This window comes from Theropithecus gelada, chromosome 3 (assembly GCF_003255815.1).
Source record: "Theropithecus gelada isolate Dixy chromosome 3, Tgel_1.0, whole genome shotgun sequence".
NCBI lineage: Eukaryota > Metazoa > Chordata > Mammalia > Primates > Cercopithecidae > Theropithecus > Theropithecus gelada.
In genome coordinates, this window is record NC_037670.1 from 179,805,899 (window position 1) to 179,821,655 (window position 15,757).

The window sequence follows — 15,757 nt, forward strand, 5'->3', positions numbered from 1 at the left end:
CAGTTTCCTCATCAGTACAATGAGAACCAACTGTCCTCCCAGGATCCTTGCAAGGATTAATTGTCATAATCATATAAAGTGAGTGGCACAGTGCTTGAGTATGTGATAATAGCTCAATAAATGTTACTACCCTTTCAGTTGAAGGAAAAAGAAATTTTTTTTTTTTTTGAGTGGCTGTTTATAGTGTTTTTTAAGAAAATGAGAGCAAATACTGAATTCAGCTGCTTTATTCTAATCAAGATAATGAAAATTTTAAGAATTTGGCAGCACATTAAGTAAACAGTCCTTTATTCTGTTGGCCACACAGAGAAATGGGAAAAGCACAGAATGCCCCCGCAGGAAAGCCAGCTGTCCAATTGTGATGCTCCTGTATTTTATTTTTAAAAGGCTGTCAAAATGCTACATGCCGAAGGTCCCAGTTTATTTGTGGGATCATGCTCTTGTGGTGTTGGACTGCATTTGTAAATTTCTTCCCTTTCTACCTTCTCAAAAGTTATTCCCACTTTTGGAATGATATGTATATATACCTGATCTCTTTTGTGGAGCTTGAGGAGGTGGGAAAGGGAATGCTTTAATATAATTTTAGTTGAAGAACAGTAGGAGAAACTCATATACGTCCTTTATCAGATTCACCAGTTGTTTACATTTTGTCAAGTTTGCTTTATCCTGGTCTTTTTACCCATTTGCATGCACAAAAACCTTCTTTCCCAAACCTTTGAGAGAGTAGGTTGGAGATATGGTATGTTACCTCAGAACACAGATATCCTCTTACAAAACCACAATTGTACATTATCAAAAATAAAAATGCTGTGAACCGATGCAATACTATCATCTTATTCATAGTATATATTTCGATTTTATTCACTGGCCCAATTATGTCCTCTGTAGCTACCCCCACCTTGCCAGGGTCTAGTCCAGGATCATGCGTTGTATTCATCGTGTCCCCTAAATCTGTTGTTTCTTGCCCTTGACCTTTTGAAAGAGCAGAGGGAATGCCCTTTAATTTGGGTTATCTTAGGATTCGTCCTGATCAGTTTTGGGTTGTCCATATTTGGCAGGAACACCCCAGAGGGGATATCGGGTCCTTCCTAGTGCATTCAGTTGGGAGGCTTGTCTAGTATTGACAGGATTAACTTCGATGGGGCGAGGGGTGGGTAAAAGTGGTGTTTGCCAAGTCTCTGCTCTGTAATGTTACAGTTTTACCCTTTGTAATTGGTAAGTAATTTATAGGAAGATACTTTGAGACTATTGGGACTATATAAATATCCCATTTCTGATCAAATTTTCACTATTGTTAGCAGGCACTGAAGTTTTTCTAATGCCAACACTCCTGTACTTGTTAGCTGTCATACTCCTGCTGTGATAATTTACTCTTCTCCTTCCTTTATTTGTTCATTTATTTATGTCAGTATGGGCTTATGAATTCTTACTTTATGCAATGAACTGTCACTGTCATTATTTATGTTGCTGTTAGAATTGTCCCAGATTGACCAGGGAGAGCCCCTTTAAACTGGCATCTGTGTCCTTTGATTTGTTGCCATTACTCTTGGAACATGTCCTCACTTTCTGGTGCAAGAAGATGTTCCTTCTCTGCCTGGGCTCGGGAATCAGTCCTGCTTCTTGGAAGCTCCAGGTCCTCGGATTGGAGATCTCGGAGCCATTTTTGCCCACTGCTTTTGGCTGTCCTCTCTTTCGGGCCCGCTCAGCACATTTTTGATTCTTCTACAGTGAGTTGCAAAGAAAGGAAAATGGCTCATACAGATACTGCTTGAATCGGTTGGATTTTGTTTTATACTATGTTTTTTGAAATAGGTCATTGGTGGGAATTAGGCAGTAATTTTTGCTATTTTGATTTCATTTTTTGAATTATTGTAGTTAATAGTTCTAAGAATTAAACATTACTATTTAGATATTTAAAGTGAGTCCCTCATCCTCTATAAACCCAAACAAAAGATTGACAGTCATTATTTGCACATTTTGTTGAGGTTCTAACCTAAGTGTTGATACGTGGAAGGGCATGAGACACAGCTGAGCACTGAGTTGAGCGCTGGGCAGAAACGTGCATCACATGCTTCTGAGGCTGCCTATCACCCTGTGGGAACCGCTGGCCTAAGAAGCCGTGGAAATTCCTCAGCACTGTGGTCGGGGTTAGAATTTCCTACTGTCACTCCTGCTCCTTTTCTGGATGTGCCATCTCTGGCCCACTTGCTACTTTGGATCCAACTTAAGTGGGTCGTCTTCTGGGACGCCTCCCTCGATGGCCACTCCCACACACTGCTTCTCTGCAGCCCGGTCTTCCCATCTGACCGTGTGTTTTCAGAGCCGGCTCTTGATGTTACTGCTGCTTACCTGAGTGGGGGTTTGGTCTTTTTTTGTGTGTCCAGGATGTAAGGCAATTTCAAGTACATTATAAATGTTTAAGATTTTTAAATACTATGTTGAAAATGGCAACATGGCTTGCATTCTCTCACTGAAATAGCACAGGAGGAATTAGCAGTGTTCTTACCCCTTTCCCCAGTACTTCTGATGATCAGAGTAGTAGTTTCTGTTGACATTTAGATGATACCGGTAAATGAGCAAAATTTGGAAAGAGACAAAAAACATGAATCATTACTAATTCTTCTAGGCATTATTTCATGCAAAAATTTATTATCGCCTCCTGAGAGTCCTCCTTTATTCATTTTGCAAAATGGGATATTTCACATCCTGTTTTGCTGCTTTTTGAATTGTGTTAAGTGATGAATCTGCAGTGGTAACTTGTTTGCGGTGAAGACTCATGCAAAGGCAGAGCCTCCGCCTTGGGAATGTCATTCAGGGGAATCCACGTTTTTGGCCTCTAAGGTCTGGGACAGGAGGATGCCGCTGTTCTCGTCGCTTGATTTCTGGCAAAAGGTGACTTCCTAGGATGATCTCTGGCAGTGCCTGGTAGTGGATGAGTAGCAGAGCTAAGAGGAGCTGAGAGGGGCCAGATAGAAGCGACTCAGGAATAAGCTTCCAGAGTCTGAACCTGCCCATGAGAAGGGCAGAGCTGCAGGTGGATTTCCGACAGGACAGTTCTGGGAAGACCAGGCAGGAAGGGAGAGTGAGTGTAAATGGCTTTTGACCCAGAGGTGGGGGCCATGAGAGATGCACATCCAGGTGCTTGGGGGAGGGGGAGGTACGTGGAGGCGCAGGGCAGGCACCTCATGCTGGCCAAGTTGGCTGGGTGGAGTTTGACCTCACTTGTTTAAAGGTGCTAATGAGTGGTAAAATGGGCAACAGGCAAATAGCAGAAGAGTGAAAGAAAAATAGGGCATATAGAATCCTGATTAATCGCTTATTTGATAAGATGTACAGTCTAGCATCTTCCTTTTGGAGGAGAAACAGTTGTGCATGAATACTTGTTTTTAAGAGCTTTGAAATGTCTTAGTGTGGGCAGAATTGATAATTTCCAAAGAGACTACTTTTTAAGCATTGTTAATCATGTGGCCTCTAAACATGGCAAGATAGACCATTGGTCATTAGAGGACAGAAATTATTTTGAACACATAAGAATTTCCATACTCATTAATTTATGATTTTTTTTAGGGGTATGATGTTAGGGAGTAAAATTAGCAGGTGAATCAGAAGTTAATTCACCTTCAGTTAGGAATCAGGATTAGTTCACTCACCCGCCCCAGCAGAAGGGGAATCTGCTTTCTTCAGTGTCTTAGGTAACTTCCCTCCCCTAACTTTCAACAGCCTACCCAGATAGGACCCTGGTCACCTGTTCTGCAGAACTTGCTCAGTGCTGCAGAGCAGGTCCTTGTGGAAGGGCCACTTTTTGGAGCCTGGGGCTGCACCCCTGTGTGAGGGACTGTGGCTGGGGGAGCTAGACTTCATGCCCTGCCTCATAAGCCACAGCATCCAGAGGCACCTGGCTCACTTTAGTAATCCTCTTCTTTTTAGACTGGTAAGTTTGTGCTGTCTCGAAATTGGACAGTCCTGGAGTATGAGATCCCCTCAGAGGCTGAAGGCTTTGATTTGTTCCTTCAGAGGCCAGTTCATTTTGCTTTTTAAAGATCGCCACAGGCCTAACTAATGTCAGAAAGGTAGACTGTTGAGAGAGAGAGCAAGCACTTGAATAACTGTGCCATGTTCTCACCATACTGTACTAGAAAGTCAAATGCATGAGCTGAGAGAACCCTTTTCGTTGATGAAGCTTGGTAGTTAGGAGGTCTGTCCAACCTGGTCTCTCTCACCTTATGGATTTGGTTTTAGTTCTGCATGTGGAGACCCATTTCCAGATAGGCAGTAGTTTAGATGTAAGTGCTCCCCATGTTTTGCATGCTTGATATTTCATAAGGATAATTTATCACAGAGAAGGAAGAGAATGTGAGCCTGTGTATTAATATTTTCTTTTACTTTCTTTAATCCAGTAATCTTCAGAGAAAAAAATAGTGGAGCCCTAAATGTATTTATATTTAGAAACTCCGTATGGCATGCGTATCATTTATTGTCCACAGTTTGAGTGAGCTTTATAAAGATTACAGGGATAGGCCCAGCATTGTTGTGGTTAATAGAAACCTGTTCAGTGAGGTCTCTGGACTGTAAAATCAGCAACACTAGCGGTGACAGTCAAGTATGGCCTTATCGAAAGGAGAATTCATAAGAGGCTGCCCTGGGACACTACACCCCTGTCCTTCGGTGTGTCCTGACAATGTTATCTGTCCTCTCAGTACGGAGTATCAAATGTCTGTCATGAGTACAGAAATTAATTTAATGTCACCTGAAGACATGCAATTAATCTTTTAGAGGTTTTCATAATACCTTTACAGAAAGAGTTGCCAGTTTGGCGGATTTGGATTTTGGGGTTTAGAAGAAGATAAGGAAAATTAATTTTTCATCAGGGTTAATACAAGTTAGCAGGGCCACAAAGGCTGAGAAAAATGGTTGGGGAATTTGTCAAGTGTTGTCACTCTAGAATAATGCTGCTTAACGTCTGATAGGTATAATCAAGAGTTGAGATTTCTATAGAGGGGGGTTAATCAATTTGCTCGCTAGTGAATGCACATCAGTGATAGCACTTCTTCATGGGGTTTAAGAATGAAAATAAGATTTGATCTGTCAAATTGCAAGAAGCCCTGACAATATCAATAGGTGTTTTTATCTATGCATTTAAACCATTTGTTATAAGTAAATTTGTCCTGCTAATGTTGGGGGCTACAGACCTCTTTTTTTTGTAATGATTAAGCTGATAAAAAGTATTCCCTAAGCTTACTTAATTCAAATAGTGCCTTTTATATATATATATTTTTTAAAAAAAACCTCATCTAAAAAGCGATTTTTATAGTATTAAAAGATAATCATTTGTGGGGAAAAAAAGTTTCTGGTTTGACCTGAGATAACAAAACTTCCCTTCTCTATCCGGTGCTTTGGAGGAAGTAGAAGATTTTTAAAATGTTGTCCGAACCTAGTGTTGCTTAAAGAGTTAAAAAGCGAACACCACCCTGGAGAAATTCAGTTTCAAAGCAAACATACTTTGTATGAATAGAATGTAGTCTGTCACCCACATACAACACTTACATGCGGACGTTAAGATAACAGCTTTCTAAAATTCAATTTGAATCAACAGTATTTTAAAATTTAGTTAGGTACTAGTAATTTTAGGATCTCGTTCAATGCTATAATTATATGCGTAATTATAACCTTATAGAAGACTTATAAATAAATGGGTCGATTTAATTTGGATTGGTTCTTAGTCAAATCTTGTCTATGTGTGTGAGTATAGGTATAAAAATATGTAATCAATTTGTTTCTCAGATGTAATCAGTTGAATTTGTTCCTGGTTATTTGTACTACAACATACTGAAATCAAAAGTCAAAATCAGGAAATTGTTTTGGTATATGCAGTAAAAGGAATTGAAAGCGTTGTTTCCAAATTGTTCATGCCATATCAATTGGGCCAAGTGTGAGTCTAGTGCGTTGCAGTTAACTCCTCTCGTGGTGGTGCACTCTGCTTGCTATTTGTTCTAAGAGGTGACATGAAATGGCAGCTGGGATCGTGATATTTAATCTGAGCATGTTGGGAACCCAGGAGAGGCCGAATATTACTGTGTGCTGCCGGTGAGTTGGAGTGAATGGTAAAACCCCAGGCGAAAGCTCAAGTTGCAAAGTAGGCAGCAAAGTTTGGGCAGAAACGTCACCAGCAATTTCCAGATAGCCAGGTAGCTTGGTGGTGGGTAGCATCTGCAGTATCTGGGTAGTATCAAAACCGGTATTTTCCTCTCCCCAGCATGGCTGTCGTAATACCTGATTTTGTGGCTAAAACAGGACTTGTCAATTTGCAAGTAATGATCAGGACCACCAAGCTGTATCGGATGCCATTCAGAGTAATGCTTGCCTACTTCTTGACAGAGATCGTAGGTATCAACTACAGTATGGGCTGAAGTGTACCTTGAAATAAATATCTGTCCATTGGGAAAGGTGAAATGAAAATTTTCTCAAAAACAAAACCACCAGTAAAGTAAAATTTGAATGTGATCCACAGAATCCAAAGGGACACGTTGTTGAATCGAAGAGTCAGTGGGAGAATTTGACCCGCAGGTAGAAGTGGTTCACCTGATCCAAACCACACTCCTGGCCACAACCTAGGGATGTGTATGCTAGTTTATATCCTAGTGTGAACTGGAATAAACCCAGAAACTTGAAATTGTTCTGTAGAATTAGCTTTTCCTCATGCTGAGTCAAAAGAGAATAATTGTTCTTTTAATTAGAAAAAAAAAAAACCAACTCATTTTTTTCTTACAAAATGAAACAACCTTTTACTTATATTCAAGCATTCAGTGCTTAGCATGATCTTCAGAAAAATTCAGAAGCACAGCATTATAGTAACCCTTCATTTAATTAAAGTGATTTAATTGTTGATCCTGTTTGTTTCAACTCTCACTGAATATAGTTTCAAATTATGTTAGCGTAAACTCCCCTGGTTTTGGAGCCACAAAGATGTTCCAGCGCCTACTGGGTGACTGAAGTTTGTTTAATGGGCACAGTGAGGATAATAATACTTACCTCTCAGGGAGGTGTATTAGGCAGTGCTTGCACTGCTATAAAGAAATACCTGAGACTGGATAATTTATAAAGAGAAGAGATTTAATTGGCTCAGGGTTCTGCAGGCTTTACAGGAAGCATGGTGCTGGCATCTGCTTGGCTTCTTGGGAGGCATCACGAAGCTTCCAATCATGGTGGAACGCAGAGTGGGGAGCAGGCGCATTTCATGGTGAAAGCAGGAGCGTGGTGGTGCGGCGGGGGGCGTGCGCCACGCACTCTGAATGGCTAGATCTCTCGTGAACTCAGAGCTTGCTTATCACCAAGGGGATGGCCTGAGCCATTCACAGTCATCTGCCCCTTGATCCAAACACCTCCCACTAACCCCCACCTCCAGCACTGGGGATAACTTCAACAGAAGGTTTGGGGAGGGACAAAATACCAAAGCTACATCAGTGGGACTGAAGGAAAACAATGTCTGTACAGACCCTAGTACATTTCTCGTCCTATTGTAGACAGTCAACGGATATGAGCTATGGATTATTTCAGCGCCAGTACTAAGTGAATATGTTGAATAATACCAAAACTCTTGATGATTAAGATCCCAGGAGTGCCTTAGAAGTTTCCATTATAAAGTTTTATGATATCATTTGTTGCTATATAACAGGGGCCCCAACCTTACTGGCACCAGGGACTGGTTTCTTGGAAGACAGTTTTTCCACAGACTGGGGTCGGCAGTGGGGAATGGTTTCAGGATGAAATTGTTGCACCTCAGATCATCAGACATTAGAGTCTTATAAGCAGCTACCAACCTGGATCCCTCATATGTGCAGTTCACAGTAGGATTTGCACTCCCATGAGGATGGAATACCTCTGCTGATCTGACAGGAGGCGGAGCTTAGGTGGTAATGCTTGCCCCGCCTGCTGCTTACCTCCTGCAGTGCATGCAGCCCAGTCGTAACAGGACACAGTAGTGAGGTAGTGAGGGTTGGGGACCCCTGCTGTATAAGGTGCAAAAACTTGTCTTGAATATAAGCAACTCCAGAGCTTACCCAGGCAGGGCTTCTCTCTGGTGAGCAGTTTTGTAGGAAGAGTCTTTTCTTGAAAGTTGGGTAGTCAGCATCACAAGTCTCTGTCTGAAGCACCCCACTTTCTGTGTCTTGTGCTATCTGCCTGCACTGAGGACACTGTGGTGCACATGCCTCCAGGAAGCAAGAGACCATCGAGAGCCAGATCCGCTGGGAAGAAAAACCAAGTAGCTGCATCCCAACCTGCCATTGGGACTGAAGACTCTGTCAGTCAGGGGCCAAGAGCTTCCCAAGTAGGGAGGGGTGCAGCGGCAGGCCCAGGAAGGCCCACACAGCCCAACGGAATGAGCAGAGGTGGCAGTAGGAGGTGAGGTCTCTGTCTGCAGGGACTGTCTCATCACGGGCCTTATTCCTGTCTTTTCAGGCCATTTCTTAGAAAGTCATCAACAAAGTATGACACCATCACATTAGGACCCTGTCATTATGTTACAAGATCTAGATAAGGAAATTTTAGTGTTTTTGAAACAGATGAGGAAAGGAAAGGCTTTTTGTAACACCCGTATTTCTGAACTTTAAATAGAGATCAAGCCTACTTAAAAAATAAACTTTCCTTCAATGGAAAATAAAAGTTTAGAACTTTATTTTTCAGAGTTCTTATCTGACCTTAATATCACCAGACATAAATTTTCTCCAGTGTCTTTCCCAAAATAACAATGAAGAGAACTTTTTCTTATTCGGGGTATTTATTGACTCAATGGTTATGTTCTTAATTCACAGTGTAAAAATTATCAGATTACTACAGTGTTATATGATTGTCACCCAAATACACATACGCATTGTATACCTTACAACACGCAGATAATAGCATCCTACTTCTGGTGCCAGCTGTTGTTAAAGTTTCCTTTCTAGACCATCTTGTTTCTAGCTTTGGGATGCCAGGGAAACAGCGGCCAGAGCATTCGTCTTGCCGTCCATCATGTTCTATGAACATCGTTACCTTTAGGCCAAAGGTGCTGTCTCCTCTCTGCCACGTGACACTTCATGGTGCTGGGCTGAGCTGGCCTTTTATTATCTTAGTGACATGTAGTAAATATGTGTGTACTGATTGACAGTGGCTATAACCTAGTCTTCTGATACTATAATCTCTTTTTAGCACATTCAGAACAACTTAGCTTTAAAAAGTACAATCTAGTATTTACTGATTTATTCAGTAAATATTTCAGTGCCTTCTGTGTGCATGAGACATTCTGGTATGGTGAACAAAAGAGATTCACTGGGGTCTAAACCACTGGCTTCTTTCAAGCACTTACAAGACAGCAAATGCAGTCGGCATCCTTGGAGACCTAGTTGGTTAAGCTACCAGGGAGCTGATTTGGATGACCTAAGTTCATAGAGGGAAGTCCTTCTTAGAGAGCAAGCCTTCCACAGTCCATGCGTTTGTCCACCTTAGTGGAAAGGGTAGAAGTTGGAGAATCACAGTCAGTTAGACGGTTGTGTTGCTGAGTTGTGTGGAGAACTGAGTGGTCTGATGTCCCCTCCCCCTAACATGGGCCCTCATGGGACCTGGAGGCTGGTGTGAAGTGTTCACGCTTGTAAAGAGGAGGAACATTTTCAGTGGCAGTAGCCACTCAGTGTACTCAGCTGAACACGTGCATAGTGAATTATGAACACTGTACTCAGCTGAACACGTGCATAGTGAATTTATGAATCTCACACTAAGATTGTACTGTCAGGCAACACTATTGCAATAGGATTTTAGATAAATTAATAAATGGTCACTGGTTCTCATGAAAGATGAGGGTATGTAGTATATATTTTTAGATTTTAAAACTTTTTAGTATAGAAAATTTCAAGCATGTATAAAACTAGAGAGAATTCACATAGCTGTTTAAGATACAGACTGAAAAATTGTGTACTTAGGATAGGCCCTCCCTGCCCGGTGGGATACCTGCTCACACCTTGGGTAGAAGACCTCATGGAGAAGGTTTAAGAAACACAGACTACCAGCCTGACTTTGGATTGTGCTAGTGGTCTGCCTTTTCACAGTGCTTCCGTTTTCATGTGGGGGTTGGGGGTAGCCCCTGTAAGATAGGAATGACTTCCAGTAAGATCAGCACATTTCAGGAGATGATAATTCACATGATAGCGTCTTAGAGCGTTAGGTGGGAGAATCCATCTGGCTCAGTCACCCGCAGCCCTGGCTGGACAATAGCAGATGTACACAGGGTCCTTTCCTTTGTATAGTATGTTCCCTTGGTTAACTGGGGGGTGTTAAACCACCCTGTGCTTCCGGGATGAATCTTACCTGGTCATGAGGTGTGATCCCTTTTCTGTGCTGCTAGATTGAGTCTGCTAATATTCTGTTGGGGATTTTTTTCTCACGTATGTTTATGAGGAATATTCTTTTGCAGGTGTGTTTTCTTTTGATGCCTTTGGCCTTGTATTAGGGTAATACCAGGCCCAAAGAACGAGTGGGAAAGTGCTTCTGCCTCTTCTGTTTTCTGAAAGAGATTGCGTAAGCTTGGTAGTCTTTCTTCCTTAAATATTTGGTAAAACTTCCTGGTGAAGCTCTTTGGGTCTTTTTCTCTGTGAATGGTTTTTAATATTTCATTGTCTTTACTTCTTAGAGTTCTATTCATATTTTCTCTTTTTCAGCCAGTTTTGGTGCTTGTGTCTCATGGAATTTGCTCATTTCATGTACATTGTCTAGTGTGTTGATGTAAAGTTGCTTGTAATGTCTTTTTAATTTCTTAGGGTCCCTTGCGGTGATCCCTCTGTTTTCTTATTTTGGTAATTTATCTTCTCTTCTTTTTTCTTCGTCAGTATCCTTAAAGGAGCATCAGTTTTTTGCTGATCTCAAAATACCAACTTTTGGTTTCACAGATTTTCTTTTTCTTTTTACCATGCTATTGCTTTTTGCTGTGATCTTTATCATTTTCCTTCCTTCTACTTGGGTTTGATTTCCTTTTTTGAGGAAGGGGGACTAGCTTCTTGAGGTAGAAACTCAAATTACTGATTTTAGATGTTTTTCCTTTTTGATGTAATTGCTTAAGTTGCACTCCCTGAATTTTGATGTGTTGTATTTTTGTTTTCATTCAGTTTAAATATTTTTTGTTCAGTGTTTGTATTGTTATTTTTATGTCTTAGCCTAGCTTCCTTGGGGTTGACCCTACTGCTGCGTAGCTTAGTGGCCAGCCAGCAACTGGGAGGAGCTTGTGCTCACGTCTCTGGACCCTGCACGGCCCCCTGTGGCCAGTTATCTGTGTGTGGGTTGGGGCTTCCCAGGCAGCCATGTGGGGAGAGCCCATCTAGGCATTCTCTAGCACTTTCCGTTCTGGAATTTCCTCATTAGATTTCTCAGATTTCTGGCTGGTGTGCTGCTTGTTCCAAACTGAACCATGACCAGAGGCCCACAGACCCATGGGCTTCGCTGTGCCTTCCCCTCCGAGGGTGCTCCACGTATGGCCAGTGCTGCTGAGGGACTTAAGGCCTTTCTGGGTTTCCGCCCTGTGCTGATGGAGCTGCCACACACGGCACTGTCCTCACAGCTCAGGAATAAGTGATTCCCAGAGGCCTCAAATGTTGTTTTGGGAAATTTTGTCCGGGTTATACTTGTTTTGGAAAGAGGAGATTTGCAGACTTTTTCGTGCCACCCGTTCCTGTGTGACATTTTTCATCTCATCTTTTCTTGAGTCCCTATTACTTTGTACAGTTTTAGCAGAAATCTTAGCTACATCCATCTTGCCCCAATTAGTGTTCCTTCTCTTTGCAGATCCCTGTGTTCCATTTGGTCTCCACAAGATACATTTGGTAGGAAAAGTGGGACAAGGATATGTGGGCTGCTTCTGAGCTGGTTGACCAGGTTGCCCTGGAGACCCTGGCACCGCTAAGCACTCTGTGGGGAGGGTTTACTATCCCGTGACTGACACCCCATCCCCGTCGATGTTGAGAGTGGGCCTGGTGCTAATAAAAGCCTCCGTCTTCCTTTTTGAGTCCAAGCATCCGTCCTGACATAATTAACCAGGGCAGTGTCTGCCGTCCTTGCCCCTGTTCTTTCCCAGCCTCCAGCTGTTCTTTGGGAGAAACACTACTCAGTATTGAGAGTAGCTGATAGGCACCACCGTAAGACATTTTTATGCTGCCTGGAGGTGTGAACAACATCGGTGGTGCAGTTCCAGGGTGTACTTGCGTCTTCATCGATGAACAGACTGTTAATAAAACACAAAAGATAAGATTCCTGATACTTCTCAGGTTCTTCATAGATTAAGTACGCTTCTTGGAAATCCACGTGCTCTGTAGTTGCTCATGGCGATTGTAACTCTCAGCAGAAGGCAGGGAAGTTTCTAGCCAGTGGTGTGGGATGCTCTCGGCGCTTCAGAACACTGTACTGGAGAGGTCAGAGTATTTGAAGTTCCTGGATCCAGAGGGGGGTGGAAGGTGCTGTGATGGGTTTGGAAGACTCAGAGCCACCACCAGCAGGAATTGGGCTTGTTGCCTTCTTAGGGTAGGTTGGAATAGGAGTTAAGAGTTTAAAACCACTGCTTATGCACACTGTGCATTTTAACAAGAATGCTCTTGAAAATGAGTAACACATACTGAAAGTGAAGATGCATGTTAGATATGAAGTATTTTGAAGGTAACCAGTGTTTCACGGAATTCAACAGCTTTTATTTTAATCGCAGACTTCTTATATGAATACAGTAATTAAAGGGGATCTTAGTGTTTGAAATTTCAAATGTCTTGTTAGAACCTGACCACTTTCCAATGAGAATTGTCCTTACTGGCTCTACTGAAATGACAAGTTTTGAGTCACACTTATTTGAAATGGTTTTGCTTCGTGGGTGAACACTGGCTGAGGTGGGCCTCCTGATGCTGGGGAGGAGCGTTTGGTGGAGCAGACACTGAACAGTGTGCTGCCTTCTTGGTTTCAGCAGGGAGGAGAGAGCGATGGCTTTTTTCACCCAGAAGGCCAGCCCCAGCGGCTTCCCCAGCCTCCAGAAGTGGGCCCGCAGCCTGCCCGCAAGGTGACGCTGACCAGGGGCGGCCTCCAGCAGCCCCCACACCCGCCAGCGGGGCCCCACGCACACTCGCCTGTCCCTCCAGGGATCAAAAGCATCCAAGGAATTCACCCTGCGAAGAAGGTACTGCTTGTTGCCTGGCGCACAGCCCTGGAAACGCGAAGGTTGGCGCGAGGCAGTGTTCAGACACGCTCTGATTTGTAGCGCGTGGCACACGATAGCACTCACATTCACAAATGAACCATCATTTCCTGTGTTCTGGCTTTGAAAATGCATTAACATTTTCACCAAAGCCTTCTCCTCTCCTGACTTATTTCACAGAACAAACCCAGAAGAGCACCCACAGCCAGCCGGGAGTGTGATTGCTTCCCGCAGCTCTGAACTGTCTACCCAGCAGCATCTGCTGTGCTCTCGGGACAGCGCGTGCTGCTGCGTGTCAGCACGCTTTCCTTCCTGTGTTCACTGACTCTCCAGAAATTTCACAAATGTAAAATCAAGTGCGTGCTCATGGCCCCAGTTCAGACAGAGGAAACCGAGGTCTTTGGAGATGAAGTAACTTGCTCTAGGCCACAATTCCCAGCTCCTTAATCCTTCCCTTAACCCTGGGGATTGGAAGGAGCTTCTCTGAGTTCAGGCTATCAGGCAAGAAGCAAAGGTGCTCACCCTCCCCTTTTCTCTTGGAGTGACTGTGCACTAGGAGCACATCCTGTCATGTACACAAGTGACAGAGTGCCCTTCCCCTCACCTGCTAGCGAGGCATCTTTCTGGCTCCCCAGAGTCTTGATAGTTTCTCTTGGTGCAGAAGCCAGTAGCACCTGTTGGGTGGAGCTATGCAGAGGGAGACCTGAATGCAGCCCTGCTTTGCACTATGGAGGACAACAGGCCAGCCGCTTATCCCCCCCGCGTCATCTTGTCACTTAGAAGTAGTGTTACTATTAAGACGATTCTGGCTCCTTTTGAAGTCTGTTACTTCGTCTCGTCTCATAAACACTTCATGATATGAGAGCAAACAAAATTCTGTTTTGTACTAGAAAACAGATGTGTAGACAGATTCAGTGATAACGCCGGTGTTAAAGTGGTGGACTCTTTAAAGATTGCTGCGGTCTGAATTTTCCTCCTTCAGGTGTCATCACTGAATATATGAGAAAAGCCTTAGAAGCACACCTCCCATACATGCACACAAACAGCACACTTGAGTAGAAGCACAACCCCATACACATGCACACACAGCACACTTGAGTTTCTTCAACTTAAACGTAAACACTCCTGTCAGTGAGGATCGTGATGTTTCCTATCTTATTTAGGCAATTGTGAGGATCTCATAAGAAGGTGCATTTAAAAAAACCTGGTGCTTGGTGTATATAAGTAGGCATTTGTTGGGGATATTATTGTTAATATCATAACTTACTCTAGTTAGAACAGAAGACTAGTTAGTTCCTACTGGTTTCCAGTCAGGGTAACTTGCAACTTTTCATGTACATTTTCCAGTGTGGTTTGTTTCTCTTGAAATAACCCCTTGCAACTGTTTTAAAGCTTACTTCACAGGCATAGTTTTGCTGCCTTCTGCAGAGTACTAAGCATTGTGGAGGTTTTCTTTTCATTTCCTTTTGTGTGTGTGCACACTCATGTCCTGAGGTTCTATTCCAGTTTCCACCTAACTTTCTGCCTTTTTCTGTGATGGACTGGGAGGCCACTTTTGCATTCTGCCCAAACTCCGGGACACAATTCGGGTAGGCCATCCGGAAACCAAGTGCCACCCATCTCCACCCTGCCTTCTGCGCTTCACCGCTGTTCTAGGCTGGAGACATTGGGCACATATGTTCTCTCTGACTTTCTAATCTGGAGAAAGTATGGGAAAGTTCAGCAGTCTCCTCCCTTTTTTTTGTTTTTGAGACGGAGTCTCGCTCTGTCACCCAGCGTGGAGTGCAGTGGTGTGATCTCGGCTCACTGCAAGCTCTGCCTCCCGGGTTCTCGCCATTCTCCTGCCTCAGCCTCCCAAGTAGCTGGGACTACAGGCACCCGCCACGCCCAGCTATTTTTTTTTTTTTTTTTTTTTGGTATTTTTAGTAGAGACGGGGTTTCACCATGTTAGCCAGGATGGTCTCGATCTCCTGACCTCGTGATCCGCCCACTTCGGCCTCCCAAAGTGCTGGAATTACAGGCGTGAGCCACCGCGCCCGGCCCAGTCTCTTCTTTTTGAAAAGTTCCTTGAGCAGTAGTTTTGAACCCTTGGCAGATTTTTAAAATGGTAATACTTGGGCCCGCCTGAGACTAGTAGAATTATACTTGGGGGTGCCTGAGTCCTCAGTCACAATTGTGTTTTGTTTCTTTTGAAAAGCCTGCGGATGATGGAAATGTGCAGCCATGGCTGAATTTCTGTTGCAGAATCTGCCTGTGAGGGTTTCAGGATAGCAAATGTAGTCTCTGCCAGCTGAGTCAGGTACATGATGCTGTGGCTTGTTGTGACTGTAAGATGGACTTAGCGCTGTGCACAACAGGTCCTACTGAAACCAGCCTGTAATACACTAGGAGAAATGGGGGCCCTGGGACTCTCAGGACTGGATCCACATTCTTAACTGTGATTTGCAGCAAGTTTCTCAGCCTCCACGGGTGCCTAATCTACCCAGAGTGATAACACAGAGTGCCCACCGAGCACAAGTGTGTGGCCCTTGAAGAGGTGCAGGCTTCATCAGCTCCCTCCTCTTC

The 15,757-nt window shown here is 43.5% G+C and overlaps 1 protein-coding gene across 2 annotated transcripts in view; it reads left to right on the forward strand.

Annotated features, from left to right (window-relative positions):
* Nucleotides 1-15,757, forward strand: part of RBM33 (RNA binding motif protein 33) — a 134,381-nt gene that overhangs the window by 103,128 nt on the left and 15,496 nt on the right. The window contains exon 16 of one of the 2 annotated variants that reach the window (XM_025379438.1): nt 12,965-13,174. In XM_025379438.1, coding sequence (XP_025235223.1) covers nt 12,965-13,174 — 210 coding nt within the window. The remainder of the gene's footprint in view (nt 1-12,964; nt 13,175-15,757) is intronic. The other variant, XM_025379439.1, reaches the window with a different exon arrangement.